The sequence below is a fragment of the Cotesia typhae genome, unplaced genomic scaffold (assembly GCF_013202065.1).
Source record: "Cotesia typhae breed Kobodo isofemale line unplaced genomic scaffold, CoteBio_Ctyphae contig_276, whole genome shotgun sequence".
NCBI classification, from domain to species: Eukaryota; Metazoa; Arthropoda; class Insecta; order Hymenoptera; family Braconidae; genus Cotesia; species Cotesia typhae.
This window is the reverse complement of record NW_027423735.1, coordinates 22,481-39,127: the sequence shown is the minus strand read 5'-3', so window position 1 is coordinate 39,127 and position 16,647 is coordinate 22,481. Positions and strand designations below refer to the sequence as shown.

Below are 16,647 nucleotides of genomic sequence, written 5' to 3'. Positions count from 1 at the left end.
TCTTCCTCATCATCGGAACATCAGGTAAATTTAAAATTACAAATTTTGATTCAATTTTATATTAACAGAGTGGTATTTTCAACTAGCAAACAAGGTCCTATTTCATTCTACCAGATGCTCATCTCAGCAACTGACATGTCAGTCAGTACCAATAAGCAATCATGATTGACATTTTCTTTATTTTTATAGTGTTTCCGAACGGCAGTTCAACAGGGCTAACCAGCGCGAAGTCTTTCAATCCGTTACCTTTCTACGAGGGTGCAACACAGGCATGGATTATAATAGACAAATTAATGCATGAAAAAGAAAAGCCAAATGAAGAGCCAGCCTCAAACATCATCTACGGAGCAGTCACCAACAACAAAGACAATCATTATAATAATGAACGTGTAGCTGGTACGCTGTCTTTCGGATCAACTCTGAAGCAAGAGGATAACTATTTTGGAGGTAAATCTTTTTCAAATAACTCTAATGACTATGGGGATTATAATTGATTATCGTCGAGCTAAAGTATCATCTTATCACCTTTATTGTGATGATTTTTAGTTTTTAGCATTATCAAATTTTCTTTTATACCAACTTCAAATTTGTATCAATAATTATATTCAATTATTTTAGTTTTTTTTAATACTCTCAACCATAGCCAAACATCGGGATCTTTACCTCAGATCCTTCTTTCGTGTAGATATAATATACCTTGTATGTGAGTGACACTTTATAAGCATGGTTATTGTTCTTACTTATTTGAATATTTAATTTTTCTTGTTAGTAAATGGTCTGAAGATGATATTAGTTATATATATATATATATATAGAAAATTGTAATGCATCTCATATCCAAATATTTTTTACAATGTATTTAAGATATAGACATGATTATGTATTTAAGATAGATAGTAGTAGTAGCATAATCATTCAATATGAAATTTGGATGCTCAATTATTGTTATTGATCTTCAAATAATTTTTTATGTAACTTTACTTGGTGTACTATTTTTTAAGATACTCTGTATATTTTAAATAGCTGCGAGGTGATATTACTCCATCACCAATGAACAATAAGTCGCAATAATAGTTATAATATCATAATATTATTAAATAAATATATAGTTATACAAATTTACTGTTTTTTTCTCACTCTAACCTTTTCTCGCAAGAACTGCTACAAGAACTTGGAACACTTAGGAAATTTAATATCACGATCCTTTAAACACACAAGATCATTGCAAAGATCTTATTATTTTGGTTAACAGCAGATACATCTAAATCTAACATGATTTGAACTTGTAATTTCCTAACTGACTACAGCAAAATCTCAATTTACTTGACTCGTCCTTTCATCACTAGTGCAGTGACACCTATGTCTTACATGCGTAAGTCTGCGCGGCTCAATGCTTAGTAAGCAAAAGCAGGTTGTCAACGTAACCTTAAATTTTATAGTCAACTACAGAACTATAACAGTTCAATAATTTTACTTAAACTATTCAAATATACCCGCCACAAATTTTTTTATTTGATTGGCCGGCCGGATGGTACCTAATTGTCCTAATAACTCACTAACAATTACATGACTCAAACACATGATAAATCCATTCAATAGTACCCCAAAATGGTTGCTAGTATTTTCACTTATGCGAATGCCGTGGAAATTCATCCTATTTAGCGATTTTCAGACTCAAAAGTCACGCAGTCTTGTCAGGACAGCCTAGCCGGCATTTTGCGCACTGTGACAGTGAAAATACTTATCGTTAGCAACGGTAATACAAGTAAGCAATGTCTGTTCTTTATTTTCCTCTATTACATTCTTTCTCACTCTTATCACAAACAATTTTAAATTTTCCGACAAAGAAACTCGAGGTGAGAAAAATGAAGAACCGAGGGCGCAACTGTATGGCAAGTAGACACCCACTTATAAAGGCAGTAGTATGATTGATGGCTTAACGGTACAAAATAATTTTATTCATGCAAGTAATCCTGTCGAAAACTTGAATAGCTCACTTACATATCATGGTTATGTTTTTTCTGACATGGAACCTTCAGTAGATAAAAAGGTTTTATGGATACTCTGAAGTCAAATATCCTGCGGATAGAGGACGCCACAATAAAGTGGTGAAATATTTTGTATTTCTGACTTTTCAGTCGAGCTATAAAGCAAAAAAAGACAAGACAATACGAAAAATCAAACGAATTCGGTAAAACACTATTTATGAAACAAATAATTAAGTGTATCATTTAATAAAAATTATTTTTACTGTTCAATTATACTGTTTGAATGCTGTATGATTTAGGATGAAGTATCTTAAGATATTAACTGCTTAGCTTCCTTTTTTACCCCGTAAAAATATCTTTATTTTCATGTTATTGCGTACTAAGTAATCAATGGATGTAATACATGCATGTATATCTTAGAATATGTCTTAAGATATATTTTTTCAGTGAATTTTTTTATACCCAGCGTATATCCTAGAATATATACTAGGATACATTTCTAGCATTTATTCTAGGATGAATAAATTTCCCATAGGAGGCATAATAAAAAATCAAATAGCTGTCAATTTAGTTCAATGTTTCTGATAGGTGGAATATTCTACTGCTTCAATGTAGATACAGACCGATTTGTAAAGCTCAATAATAACGACCTGGTGACCTAAAATAACGTCAGAATCTTTGATAACCCTAATTCGGGGAACTGTTAATTAGAGAATTATTTACATTCGCAAAGGTCAGACTTCAAAATTCTAAAAACAGCTGTTATCGTTTTGCCTACAACGAGGCCATTAATATGATAAATAGAGTTGATTGTTTTCCGTGGCGTGTTATTGTTAGGCAGTCACCTAAAAGATGTGTGATACCAACTGTGATCATTTAGGATCAAAGGTCTTGGCATCATATCCCGATATATTTTCGGTTATTCCATGTTGCACGTGACTAAACCCTAATTCGGGGAACTCATTATTATCAGCTGTTATTTACGCCTTCTCGGTAAAAAAAAAAAAAAAAAAAAAAGCCAACGTATAGTCAGTTAGGGTCAAAGCTTCAGTTAAATTTTTCACCTACGTCACGTCATGTTGTATTTGTTTCTCGTGACGCGTTCTTATCGTGTGGTCAACCAAAATATGTCCAATACCTACTGGGAGTTATCATTTAAACAATTTTCCTCGTATAAAAAAAAAAAAAAACATCTAACCGAATAGTCAATGGACGTCAAAGCTTCTGATTGGTTGAATCGAAAAAATACGTCACAGAGCCGTATATAATGAGCGACTCGCCTCGACGAGGTACACTTGAGTGCAAGCAGTCAAATCGACAACATCTAGTCAATCCGTCAGCTACTCTCTACAATCTAACAACCATGCATCACGGAAAGACTGCAATCTTTTTGTTCTTCCTCATCATCGGAACATCAGGTAAATTTAAAATTACAAATCTTGATTCAATTTTATATTAACAGAGTGGTATTTTCAAGTAGCAAACAAGGTCCTATTTCATTCTACCAGATGCTCATCTCAGCGACTGACATGTCAGTCAGTACCAATAAGCAATCATGATTGACATTTTCTTTATTTTTATAGTGTTTCCGAACGGCAGTTCAACAGGGCTAGCCAACGCGAAGCCTTTCAATCCGTCATTTATCATCGTGGGTGCATCAGAGGGATTGAATATAATAAAGCACTTAATACACGGACAAGATAAGCCAATTGACGGGCTAGTCTCAAACATCATCGACGATGCAGTCACCAACATCAAAGGCAATCATTATAATAATGAAAATGTAGCTAGTTCGATGACTTTCGAATAAAATCTCTTCCGCAAGAGGGTAACTATTTTGGAGGTAAATCTTCTTCGGATAACTCTAATGACTATGGGGATTATAATTGATTATCGTCGAGCTAAAGTATCATCTTATCACTTTTATTGTGATGATTTTTAGTTTTTAGCATTATCAAATTTTCTTTTATACCAACTTCAAATTTGTATCAATAATTATATTCAATTATTTTAGTTTTTTAATACTCTCAACCATAGCCAAACATCGGGATCTTTACCTCAGATCCTTCTTTCGTGTAGATATAATATACCTTGTATGTGAGTGACACTTTATAAGCATGGTTATTGTTCTTACTTATTTGAATATTTAATTTTTCTTGTTAGTAAATGGTCTGAAGATGATATTAGTTATATATATATATAGAAAATTGTAATGCATCTCATATCCAAATATTTTTTACAATGTATTTAAGATATAGACATGATTATGTATTTAAGATAGATAGTAGTAGTAGCATAATCATTCAATATGAAATTTGGATGCTCAATTATTGTTATTGATCTTCAAATAATTTTTTATGTAACTTTACTTGGTGTACTATTTTTTAAGATACTCTGTATATTTTAAATAGCTGCGAGGTGATATTACTCCATCACCAATGAACAATAAGTCGCAATAATAGTTATAATATCATAATATTATTAAATAAATATATAGTTATACAAATTTACTGTTTTTTTCTCACTCTAACCTTTTCTCGCAAGAACTGCTACAAGAACTTGGAACACTTAGGAAATTTAATATCACGATCCTTTAAACACACAAGATCATTGCAAAGATCTTATTATTTTGGTTAACAGCAGATACATCTAAATCTAACATGATTTGAACTTGTAATTTCCTAACTGACTACAGCAAAATCTCAATTTACTTGACTCGTCCTTTCATCACTAGTGCAGTGACACCTATGTCTTACATGCGTAAGTCTGCGCGGCTCAATGCTTAGTAAGCAAAAGCAGGTTGTCAACGTAACCTTAAATTTTATAGTCAACTACAGAACTATAACAGTTCAATAATTTTACTTAAACTATTCAAATATACCCGCCACAAATTTTTTTTATTTGATTGGCCGGCCGGATGGTACCTAATTGTCCTAATAACTCACTAACAATTACATGACTCAAACACATGATAAATCCATTCAATAGTACCCCAAAATGGTTGCTAGTATTTTCACTTATGCGAATGCCGTGGAAATTCATCCTATTTAGCGATTTTCAGACTCAAAAGTCACGCAGTCTTGTCAGGACAGCCTAGCCGGCATTTTGCGCACTGTGACAGTGAAAATACTTATCGTTAGCAACGGTAATACAAGTAAGCAATGTCTATTCTTTATTTTCCTCTATTACATTCTTTCTCACTCTTATCACAAACAATTTTAAATTTTCCGACAAAGAAACTCGAGGTGAGAAAAATGAAGAACCGAGGGCGCAACTGTATGGCAAGTAGACACCCACTTATAAAGGCAGTAGTATGATTGATGGCTTAACGGTACAAAATAATTTTATTCATGCAAGTAATCCTTTCGAAAACTTGAATAGCTCACTTACATATCATGGTTATGTTTTTTCTGACATGGAACCTTCAGTAGATAAAAAGGTTTTATGGATACTCTGAAGTCAAATATCCTGCGGATAGAGGACGCCACAATAAAGTGGTGAAATATTTTGTATTTCTGACTTTTCAGTCGAGCTATAAAGCAAAAAAAGACAAGACAATACGAAAAATCAAACGAATTCGGTAAAACACTATTTATGAAACAAATAATTAAGTGTATCATTTAATAAAAATTATTTTTACTGTTCAATTATACTGTTTGAATGCTGTATGATTTAGGATGAAGTATCTTAAGATATTAACTGCTTAGCTTCCTTTTTTACCCCGTAAAAATATCTTTATTTTCATGTTATTGCGTACTAAGTAATCAATGGATGTAATACATGCATGTATATCTTAGAATATGTCTTAAGATATATTTTTTCAGTGAATTTTTTTATACCCAGCGTATATCCTAGAATATATACTAGGATACATTTCTAGCATTTATTCTAGGATGAATAAATTTCCCATAGGAGGCATAATAAAAAATCAAATAGCTGTCAATTTAGTTCAATGTTTCTGATAGGTGGAATATTCTACTGCTTCAATGTAGATACAGACCGATTTGTAAAGCTCAATAATAACGACCTGGTGACCTAAAATAACGTCAGAATCTTTGATAACCCTAATTCGGGGAACTGTTAATTAGAGAATTATTTACATTCGCAAAGGTCAGACTTCAAAATTCTAAAAACAGCTGTTATCGTTTTGCCTACAACGAGGCCATTAATATGATAAATTTAGAGTTGATTGTTTTCCGTGGCGTGTTATTGTTAGGCAGTCACCTAAAAGATGTGTGATACCAACTGTGATCATTTAGGATCAAAGGTCTTGGCATCATATCCCGATATATTTTCGGTTATTCCATGTTGCACGTGACTAAACCCTAATTCGGGGAACTCATTATTATCAGCTGTTATTTACGCCTTCTCGGTAAAAAAAAAAAAAAAAAAGCCAACGTATAGTCAGTTAGGGTCAAAGCTTCAGTTAAATTTTTCACCTACGTCACGTCATGTTGTATTTGTTTCTCGTGACGCGTTCTTATCGTGTGGTCAACCAAAATATGTCCAATACCTACTGGGAGTTATCATTTAAACAATTTTCCTCGTATAAAAAAAAAAAAAACATCTAACCGAATAGTCAATGGACGTCAAAGCTTCTGATTGGTTGAATCGAAAAAATACGTCACAGAGCCGTATATAATGAGCGACTCGCCTCGACGAGGTACACTTGAGTGCAAGCAGTCAAATCGACAACATCTAGTCAATCCGTCAGCTACTCTCTACAATCTAACAACCATGCATCACGGAAAGACTGCAATCTTTTTGTTCTTCCTCATCATCGGAACATCAGGTAAATTTAAAATTACAAATCTTGATTCAATTTTATATTAACAGAGTGGTATTTTCAAGTAGCAAACAAGGTCCTATTTCATTCTACCAGATGCTCATCTCAGCGACTGACATGTCAGTCAGTACCAATAAGCAATCATGATTGAAATTTTCTTTATTTTTATAGTGTTTCCGAACGGCAGTTCAACAGGGCTAGCCAACGCGAAACCTTTCAATCCGTCATTTATCATCGTGGGTGCATCAGAGGGATTGAATATAATAAAGCACTTAATACACGGACAAGATAAGCCAATTGACGGGCTAGTCTCAAGCATCATCGACGATGCAGTCACCAACAACAAAGACAATCATTATAATAATGAAAATGTAGCTAGTTCGATGACTTTCGAATAAACTCTTCCGCATGAGGGTAACTATTTTGGAGGTAAATCTTCTTCGGATAACTCTAATGACTATGGGGATTATAATTGATTATCGTCGAGCTAAAGTATCATCTTATCACTTTTATTGTGATGATTTTTAGTTTTTAGCATTATCAAATTTTCTTTATCAAGATTATGAAGTCACACCTTCTACTAGAAATAAGATTTTAGCTATAGTTTTTCAAAAATTCTTATTCTAAGTGTAAATAAGCTTATGATTATGATTTATGATATGTCGGTTGTTGTAGAGTAATAAAATTTAACGAATAAACCATATTATATTAACATAAGTTATTTTATTTAATTTCTTTAAAGTTTAATTACTCTTGTTTTGAGAAATTCACTGCTTATCGACTGTTGTTTTCGCATAAATTAAAATACAAATCCAGGCGGAAAGTCATTAGAGGTCAAAGCTTCGGATTGGTTGAATGATTCAGCTACGTCACGTGTGACGTATGTGACGAGCGTATGGAATGGCGGTATATAATGAGCGACTCGCTAAGACGAGGCACACTTGAGTCCAAGCCGTGATATTGTGAACATTCACACAATTGCACAATAATTAGTTGCAATCTGGTAAACATGGTTCTCGGAAAGGCATCACTCTTTTTATTCTTCATCATCGGTACATCAAATAAGTTTCAATTCTATTAAATAATAAGTAAATAAGTAAATATAATTATTGTAGCATTTGCAAGTTTTAAAACTTTGTACTCCAATGGGACGATAATTTTTATGGTTAATTTTGCAACAAAAATGAATTTAAATACTTGATCCTATGTTATCCTTCCAGATGATCAATTCAAGGTCTAAAATGTCTGTACCAATGTAATAATTACTAAAATTACTTTTATTATTATAACAGTGCTCCCACATGGCAGTTCATCAAGACAGGTATACTCGCCGTACTCGCCTGACCCTATCAATGAAGGCTTGCAACTATTAGCAAAGCATTTTGAAGATCAAGCTCCACAAAGCCAATATCAGATCAGTTACGCATCTATCACCAATCAATTCGCTAACGATTTTGACAATAAATACATTGGTGGAAATGTCAGCCTAGGATCAAACACTGTTCAGAAACACAATTACTTCACTGGTTCTTACCAGTCGAGCCGGCCAAATGTTGTGAGAACTTATGGGTCACAAACTAACCAAGGATTCAACTCCTACAACTTTGCACATGTTGGAGGTGGAATGAGTGTGGGGTCAAATACTTTCCAAGAAAGTAACAAGTTTTAGTATCTTAAGGTAGTTATTTATCTTACTGTAATTCCTCACTATCTGCAAGATAATGGTCCAGCAAATAGTCAATTTTTGTATGTAAATATTAGTTTTTATACTGTTTTCGCCTTAATTTTTATAAACCTATTTATATGATGTTTAACTGTGAATTTTATAGTGGACAGTATGATGTTGACTAAATAAATATATATACAGAAAATTATGTTATGTTTTTTTTTCAATATATAAAGGATCATTGAGATTTTCCGATCTTGACATTTCCAAGCAGAACAAACGATTATTATGCTGGAACGCTGATCACAGCGCTCTACTTCCGACGCTAATCAAAATTTGAACTGAAGCTCTTACTTCTGCCGTATCTAAACGACAGGCTGGTTAAAAAATGAAGTGGTTCTGTCTCTTTATGCATGATGATAAAATTGAGCTCCCCTAAAAGTTGGTTTGAGATTTTTAGCGGGGATTGGCGAAAGATTTGTACTCAAAGCTACTGTCAAAGAATTTTTAGTATTAATTAGTCTATTACCGATCATTTCTCTTCCATTTTAGTTTTTAGCCTAACCTGAAAGATAATAGTTGAACACTTCTCACCAGATCACGCCATACTACGTCTAAGTTTCGCAGAACTTAGTTCTGATCCCCGATACCCGACATCAAGCTTGAGTATGACAATGGTCATGTCCGGGTAGTAGTTTTTTCACTATCGACTCTAGACCTGTTAGTATGAAAAAATGACTTACTATAGAGAGTTGATCACTATTTTCGTTCATTATCAAGAAGCCTATCAAAAGTCAGCCAATTTATTGATAATTTCAATAGCTTTTCAAATAATGAATTAAAATATTGATCAAATAGTCAGGGCATGAGGAAAAGGTGTTTAATTATTATTAACTCATTGCTTGCAGCTATATCATAGAAAAAGGATATTGCGCAACATTCAGCACCCCAATATCAACACGTGATTGGGAATTCTATCGGTCATAAAAAAATTCCCAGAATTTATCTATAAATAGTTTTCCTGTTGTCGTGCCTATGCTAGGCATAGGTCAAAAAAATAATGATCTAATAGTCTGATGTTTGGCATATGGCCAAATAGTCCGAATAATCGGGCGTGAGCGAAAATCTGGTTTGCAACTGTTTGTAAATCACGTGATGATCTGTGGGTAACTTTTTTTATGAATTCGTAAATATACGTCACACGGCCTATATAATCAGCCAAGAACAGTAACGAATATCATTCTCGTTTAGAAAACGGAGCAATCATGATGTCTACCAAAGAAACGGCGTTATTGCTGGTCGCCATCATGGGTGTCTCATGTAAGTATATTTATTATTTATTCTTATATATAATCAGTGATTGAAATTGTCGCTTCTTGTGCTCACTAATATCATTTACCGTAACTTAAAGTATTTAAGGATTTTTCACAAGACATTCCGTAAGACAAAATACTGTAACTTGTTTCACTTGATTTTTTCATGAAATTATATTTATGATTTTTTTTTCTAGTTGCTGATCCGTTGCTAGACAGAAGAAATAATCAGAATCCAAATAGTGAATCATGGTATGATCAAAATTCGGTTAATACTGCATCACAGTACGGACAAAATTATGAGTATCAGTATCCAGTGAGGAACAATCAGCAGAATGATAGACAAAGTTATCCTCAAGAACCGACTCCTACCAAACCATCGTACAGTCCTGCATATCAACGTTCGGCAAATACTGAATCACAGTATGGACAATACTTTAGGTATCAGAATCCAGTGGGGAACAATCAGCAGAGTCGTAGACAAAGTTATCCTCAAGAACCGACTCCTACCAAACGACCGTACAATCCTGGTTATCAACATCAGGTTAATATTGCATCACAGCATGGACAACATTCTGGGTATCAGAATTCAGTGAGGAACAAACAGCCGACTGATAGACAAAGTTATTCCAAAAAAATCAAACCGTTCACGGAATCACCAAACCTGAAAAGTGTGGATGATCGCATTAGCAGTCAACAGCCAACGGATTCTAAGCAGAAGAACTTCTTCGGATCTGTAACTATCCAGAAGAACAATTCTTACAACGTGGATCCAAATTCTACAAACTATTTTGGATCGATCACTAGCATTTCGGGTGCATTTCTGTCTCCTAGGGAACAAGAATTTTTAGATAGCATAGACAAACAATCTTTGACCTTAGACGATTCAGAACCTAAAACATTGCAAACGCGTGATGGCAAGGTTGTAAACCTGTATGGAACGGCAACTAATATAGCTCATACACCTCAGTCGCAACACTCGACTCAGCAATCAACTGAAAGTCGTCAAACTATCAGCACTCAGCACCCTGCTCAAGAATCTTCCGAAGCGCAACAATTACAATATTTGATACAGAAAATTGCCGATCTGACAAAAGAAGTCCAGAGCCAAAATGCTGAAATGAAGGCCATACAAACCTCTTTAAAGGTAGTCGATCAATCTCTAGTGAAAATTGATAACATGGTCTATGAATTGGTACAAAAAGCTTGAGTTAAACGCAACTGAACAAATTTTTTTTTTCGATGTTAAGTACTGAATAATAATTACTGTAGATACATTTTTTACTAAACTTAAGAGCATAATTGTAATTTAAAAATAGTTATTAATAAATTAAATAAACCTATTACAGCATTTTTATTCTGTTTATTAATCACAGTAAGAACTTACTTAAGTATGAATTCGACCAACCCAACTGTGACTTACTCAAATACTTATAGGGAAGATCGCTTTTCCCACTTCTGGTCTCAATCTAATGTTTTATTGCGCAGATCGTAATAGCAAAGAGGAATTGAGATAAATAGCTATTACTATTTCTACGAACTAGCTATTTTAATGAGCAATAACTTCCTTGAAAATTGACTCATCAGAACGCTTTAGATTAGCTTCAATTGGATACTTGTTTGTAACCGAATCTTTTGGACTTGATTAGCACCCACTTCAAACCGGCCGATTTCATTTAAACTTCGTAGACTTATCGAGAATCAATGACAATACGCTAATTTGATAAGATTATTCCATCATCCTAATTAGGATCGTCAGGATTAAATGATTTTTTCACGCCTCCTTTGCGTGAGAGCAAGAGAGATAGGGTCTTACGCATGCGTACCCGTAATAAATTTGAATCAAGAATGGTGTAATAAATATTAATAAATATTAGTCTAGATAAAAAAAATGTATCTTATTTTAAAAAAAGCGTGAGGTGCTTTTTAAGATATTATCGAAATGATTATCCTTTTACTTATATCTGTCAATAAAATTATTATTATTTGCACCATGCATTCCACGCTTTTTTTTACAGTGAAATCCATTTTATCCTTATTTACATTATTATTAAATTATATTTATTAAAATTTTTTACACTATCCTTAATTCAAATTTATTAAAGTTTATTTTTTTTTTTTAGTTTAGTTTTCTATATATAGCGTATTTTATAGTTTTTTTAAAATGATTATTTATTTCTGTTTAAATCGAGAAAAAACAATTCTTATAATTTAGCTTATTGCTCATAACAACATTCTAGAAATTGATAAGAATATTCAAAGAGCTTTAGATATTATTGTAAAAATAAAATTAAATAAAATAAAATAGTATTCATAGAGGAAAATGTTGATTTTTTTTTAAAAATTAAGAAAAAAAGCATAAAATGATTTGGAACATTTTTTTTTGTATATTTATCCAGAAACTAATTGAAGAAAACAGTGATTTGAATGTTTGATTTAAGATGAAAATCGTTAGGTATTTTTCATAAAATATTAATTATATTGTTATGAGACATAATTCAAACATATAACTGACCTTATTTGACAATTTAGATTACTTCCCGGTAATAAAAAATTTCTTGGAAATGTAAAAACCAACTATTAAACGCAAACAAACTTTATCATGCTCTTTATAGGCATTTGACCTTCTGATGTTCTTGGGCGTTTCCCCCACTCTACGGGCTACCTACCTACTATAGTTTTAAATAGAAATAGGATATTTTTAAACGGGACACTTACAGAATCCATTTTATAGCTGTTAGTCAGTGAGCACATGTCATTTGCGATCCTCACTCTAGGGTCACGTGGCTCACTTAGTCCAACTTCGGCGTTGGGTTAAAAATGACGTCAGTGCGTCGGTGTGTATATAAGAGAGTAAAAAAATCATTGGACCGCATAATTCGTCGAGACATGGGATAGTCATGTTTAACTATAAGTTAATAGCTCTGTTGCTCGTCACAACTATCGACATACCCTGTAAGTATTTTTAATTACTCTTAATGCTTATTTTTCTTTATTTTTCTTTAAAAAATTCGGATCTATTTTAACTGCAATTTTTTTTTCATCCCTACTGAGTATGATTTGGCAATGAGTGGAGTGTCAAGGTCAGCCAGTAAAATATTAAAATGTAATAAACTTCCGGTCTAAAAAAAATTAATCAGCACACGGTAACATCTTTCTAAGTGTTAAAACTACTAATTAAAATAACATTTTTTTTCTTCGAAGGGGCCGAGTCAGCACATAGCCGCGATTTATGGCTCAAGCGACACAGAAGAGCAATTGATGAACAGTCAAAGTGGGTGAATTTTGGATCGCTCAATCGGCACTATGAAAACAATTACTACTTAAATCAGAAGCCGGAAGGTGGCGATGGTTCTCAAAACCCGTCGGTTATTATAGGATCGATAACTAATCAAGACAGCAATTCTCATACCAGTGTTGGCCACGCTACTAACGTTTATGTTGTTTTGCCTTATTGGTACAATGTTTCGAATCAGCAGACACCCTCCGCCGTTCACAGAAGTTTAGGAACAAGGATTTCACAGCAGAGGTATCATGTAGTAAATGATAAAATAGAGCAATTTAAGCAAACTTTGGCAGTAATACAGAGCGGAGTAAGACAGATAGAGAGCAGAATTCATCGAGGCTTAGACCGAATGTTGGAAAAGTTTACTGACGAGGACTTCAACATGTCATTAAAGCTAAATATTTTATTCCACAAATGTGACTCGTTGAAGGCAAGACTCGACTACCAAAAACTACGTCTTAGACATTTTAACGATGATACTCTGCCGATGCATGATATTTTTGACGGAGATTTAGCTCACTTGAAAACGATATTAGAAACAGCGAATTTAGAGCTAATATCTTTGCAGGCCGGTTAGAATAGTTAAGTTGTGTATATCCCTACTAGTTTTTTAAACGTAAATGTAGGTTTGTTTGTTACGCTTTCATGCAAAAATTACTTAGCCGATCATCCTGAAACTTTGTACTAATATTTTTATAGATATTAGAAGATAAGATACGTTTTGTTAAAAAAAAAAAAAAAATATTTTTTACACAAAATGAAAAAATTGTTTGCCAAAAAATTAGAATCACATCGATTTAGTTCTATTGATTGTGACGTATCTTGGGCCCAAGATATGTTTGATAATAAGTATACTACAAGTTGGTAATAATATTAAAATTCAATAGATATGTAATTGATTTAGATAAAAATTGTTATTTATTGATTAAATATAATATCATCAATATACATATTTTTTGATTAAATTTGGGACAGTCTGAGCTGTCCTAATTATTTTTTACCGAAAAAGATTTCCACTGAGTTATTTCCTCTTTCCCTTATCCTTAATTTCTTCCCTCTCCTAAATTCGTCTTCTGTGATGAATTTGTCATTAAATATGGCTTTTTATTAAATACTTTACACTCTCATTGTGTTTATACTCTACTTATTGGACCCTAGCGTATCCATTAATACTTGTATCCGGTTGTCAAGTATGTGACAAAAATTTACCCAGATATATGACGAATAAATGTTGCTAGAAATTTCCTCGAAATTGAATTAACACAAGCTTATCAAATACCTATTTTAAATATAGCATCGGACTTCCCGCTATGGAAATATACTGACATTTGAACCGTAGATATTTCGTATAAATTTATTATAGCTGAAAAATCTACGTTATATTCGTCTTCGAACCCTATAAAAAGGCTCACATTTTTGGACGGACGCATTCGAGATCGGAACGTCGAGGAAAGATGTCATTCAAAGTAGCTGTTGTTTTATTTGCAATGATCGTTGCAACTCATTGTGAGTATCAATATAATTTTTAGTAATTGTTTTCGAAAAAAAATAATACCGTACTGCTATTAAATAAATTTTAATTATAAAGTCTGTTGATTATATTAAAATATTTTTTTCTAGGCTCTCACAATGTATCACCGAGGCGGATTTGGACAAGAGAAAGAAGAGAAGCACCTTCTATAGTGATTGGAAATGTGGATAATCAAATGAGAAATAACTTTGTTATCGGTGAAAGCGGATCAATTCTACCAGGATCTCAAGTCGTTAGCGGTTCTGTATTAACTCAAGCAAACAATGAATACGTAACTATCTCAGAGACGGGAAAACTGGTAGTGGTAATGCCTGACGTCATTGTCCAGCCAGAACCACTTACTGTTCTTGGATTGAATGACGCAGAAGTTAGACAACTGCTTAATCTGACTCCGGCTCAAAAAAATGGAATGATAATTATTAATTTAAGACTATCATTAAGTATATTAGGTGAATATTGTGAAAGAATTGCACAAAAGGTCGATAAAGCTATCGTTGAGAAGACAGGAAATTTGGAAAATGCCAGTAAATCTTTCTACCGTAATCATATTGACGAAAACATGTGGTACATTGAATTAAAAAGTTACTTGGATGACGTTTCCAGTAATCAATCTGACCTGGATGAGTTGATAGACAAAATTAAAGTTGGAGATACCATTTCTGATTCGGAAGTTTCGAGAGCAAGAAGACTGATGAAGAATCTGTTGAAGGCCCATTTGAGAATGACGAGGCAGTCGCAAACTATTTTGAACTCTTCTAGTTAAATTGGTCAGGCCAGCCAATTTAGAGTTAATATCTTTTACGCTTTCACGCGAAAACTATTTAACCGATCATCATGAAACTTTGTAAAAATATTTTTATAGGTATTAGAAGTAATATAAAATAAAATTGTGTAAAAATAATAATAAAAAATAACAAAAATAAATTGTGTAAAAATTTATTTTTTACAAAACAAAAAAATTGTTTGTCAAAAAATTAGAATCACATTAATTCATTTATATTAGAATGTAATGATCTTTAATATTTGTCCAAGGGCTTCAACGCGAGCGAAGCCGCGGGTAAAAGCTATTATTAAATAAAAATTATTAAAGAAACTTATTTTGTGTTTTTCTGCATACCCAATATATTAGTTATGATCTTTGTTTAAAGGAGCAATAATAGTTCTTAATTATCAGGATAGCTACCTGGGATTTCTTCAAGCCACGTAGAAGTCTGGCTCACGACTATTGATAAGTAGGGTACAGTTGTTTAGATGAGCATTCATATGTTTAACCTCCAATTTGAACAAAAAAAAAAAACAAAAGTGACTTTTGTTTTTCCCGAAAATTCTAGCCCAAGATTCTTTTGGCAGATTCTTTCTCGATAATTGATGCAGATATTTAATCAAGCTTCTTGGATCACCATTAGGGTGTGCCAAAATGTAACTTCCGTGAAGAACATTTTAAAACTGAAATTTTGAGTTCCGCTATTAACAGAGGATGTGTTTGGGCATTTCCTGAGATATTTTGAGGTGAGACGATAAATTTGATTTTCATAGAATTTTTTAACAGGAGCTTAGTTTGGGCATTCCCGCTGAAAATTCAAAATTTGGCTGGAAGTGCCAAATTGAATCTCCTGTTGAAAATTCTGTGAAAATCAAATAAATCCTCTTACCCCGAAATATTTCAGGAAATGCCTAAACACAGCTGCTGTTAAAAGCGGAATTCAAAATTCCAATTTTAAAAGGTTCTTCAGGGAAATTACATTTTGGCGCACCCTAGTCACAATGTTGCAATTCTTGCGCAAGTTTAAATAGACTTCAAGACAAAAAATCTGGTGGAATCCTAATTTTAGAATATTACTTGAAAATATTGTCTAATTCTGCCACTTTTCTATATACTGAATCCTGATCAGCTGTTTTAATCAAGAAACCTTCAATTCTTTATCTATATCATGTTTACGTGTCAAAAGCGTCCTAAGATAAACTATGACGCAATTTCAGGCTAATATTTTTGAGTCACGACAAAGGTTGAAGATCACACAAACAAACTAATAAAAATTTTGATTGACTTGGCGACAGTTTCAACAACATGACCCGA

The 16,647-nt window shown here is 33.0% G+C and overlaps 1 protein-coding gene across 1 annotated transcript; it reads left to right on the top strand.

The window, feature by feature from the left end:
- The first annotated feature begins 12,138 nt into the window (after positions 1-12,138).
- On the top strand, positions 12,139-15,509 carry LOC141525884 (uncharacterized). The gene is made up of 3 exons (XM_074240574.1): positions 12,139-12,708; positions 12,958-14,545; positions 14,660-15,509. The coding sequence occupies exons 2-3, from the start codon at positions 14,494-14,496 to the stop codon at positions 15,331-15,333; spliced, it is 726 nt and encodes a 241-aa protein (XP_074096675.1). The 5' UTR covers positions 12,139-12,708; positions 12,958-14,493; the 3' UTR covers positions 15,334-15,509.
- Positions 15,510-16,647: the final 1,138 nt, after the last annotated feature.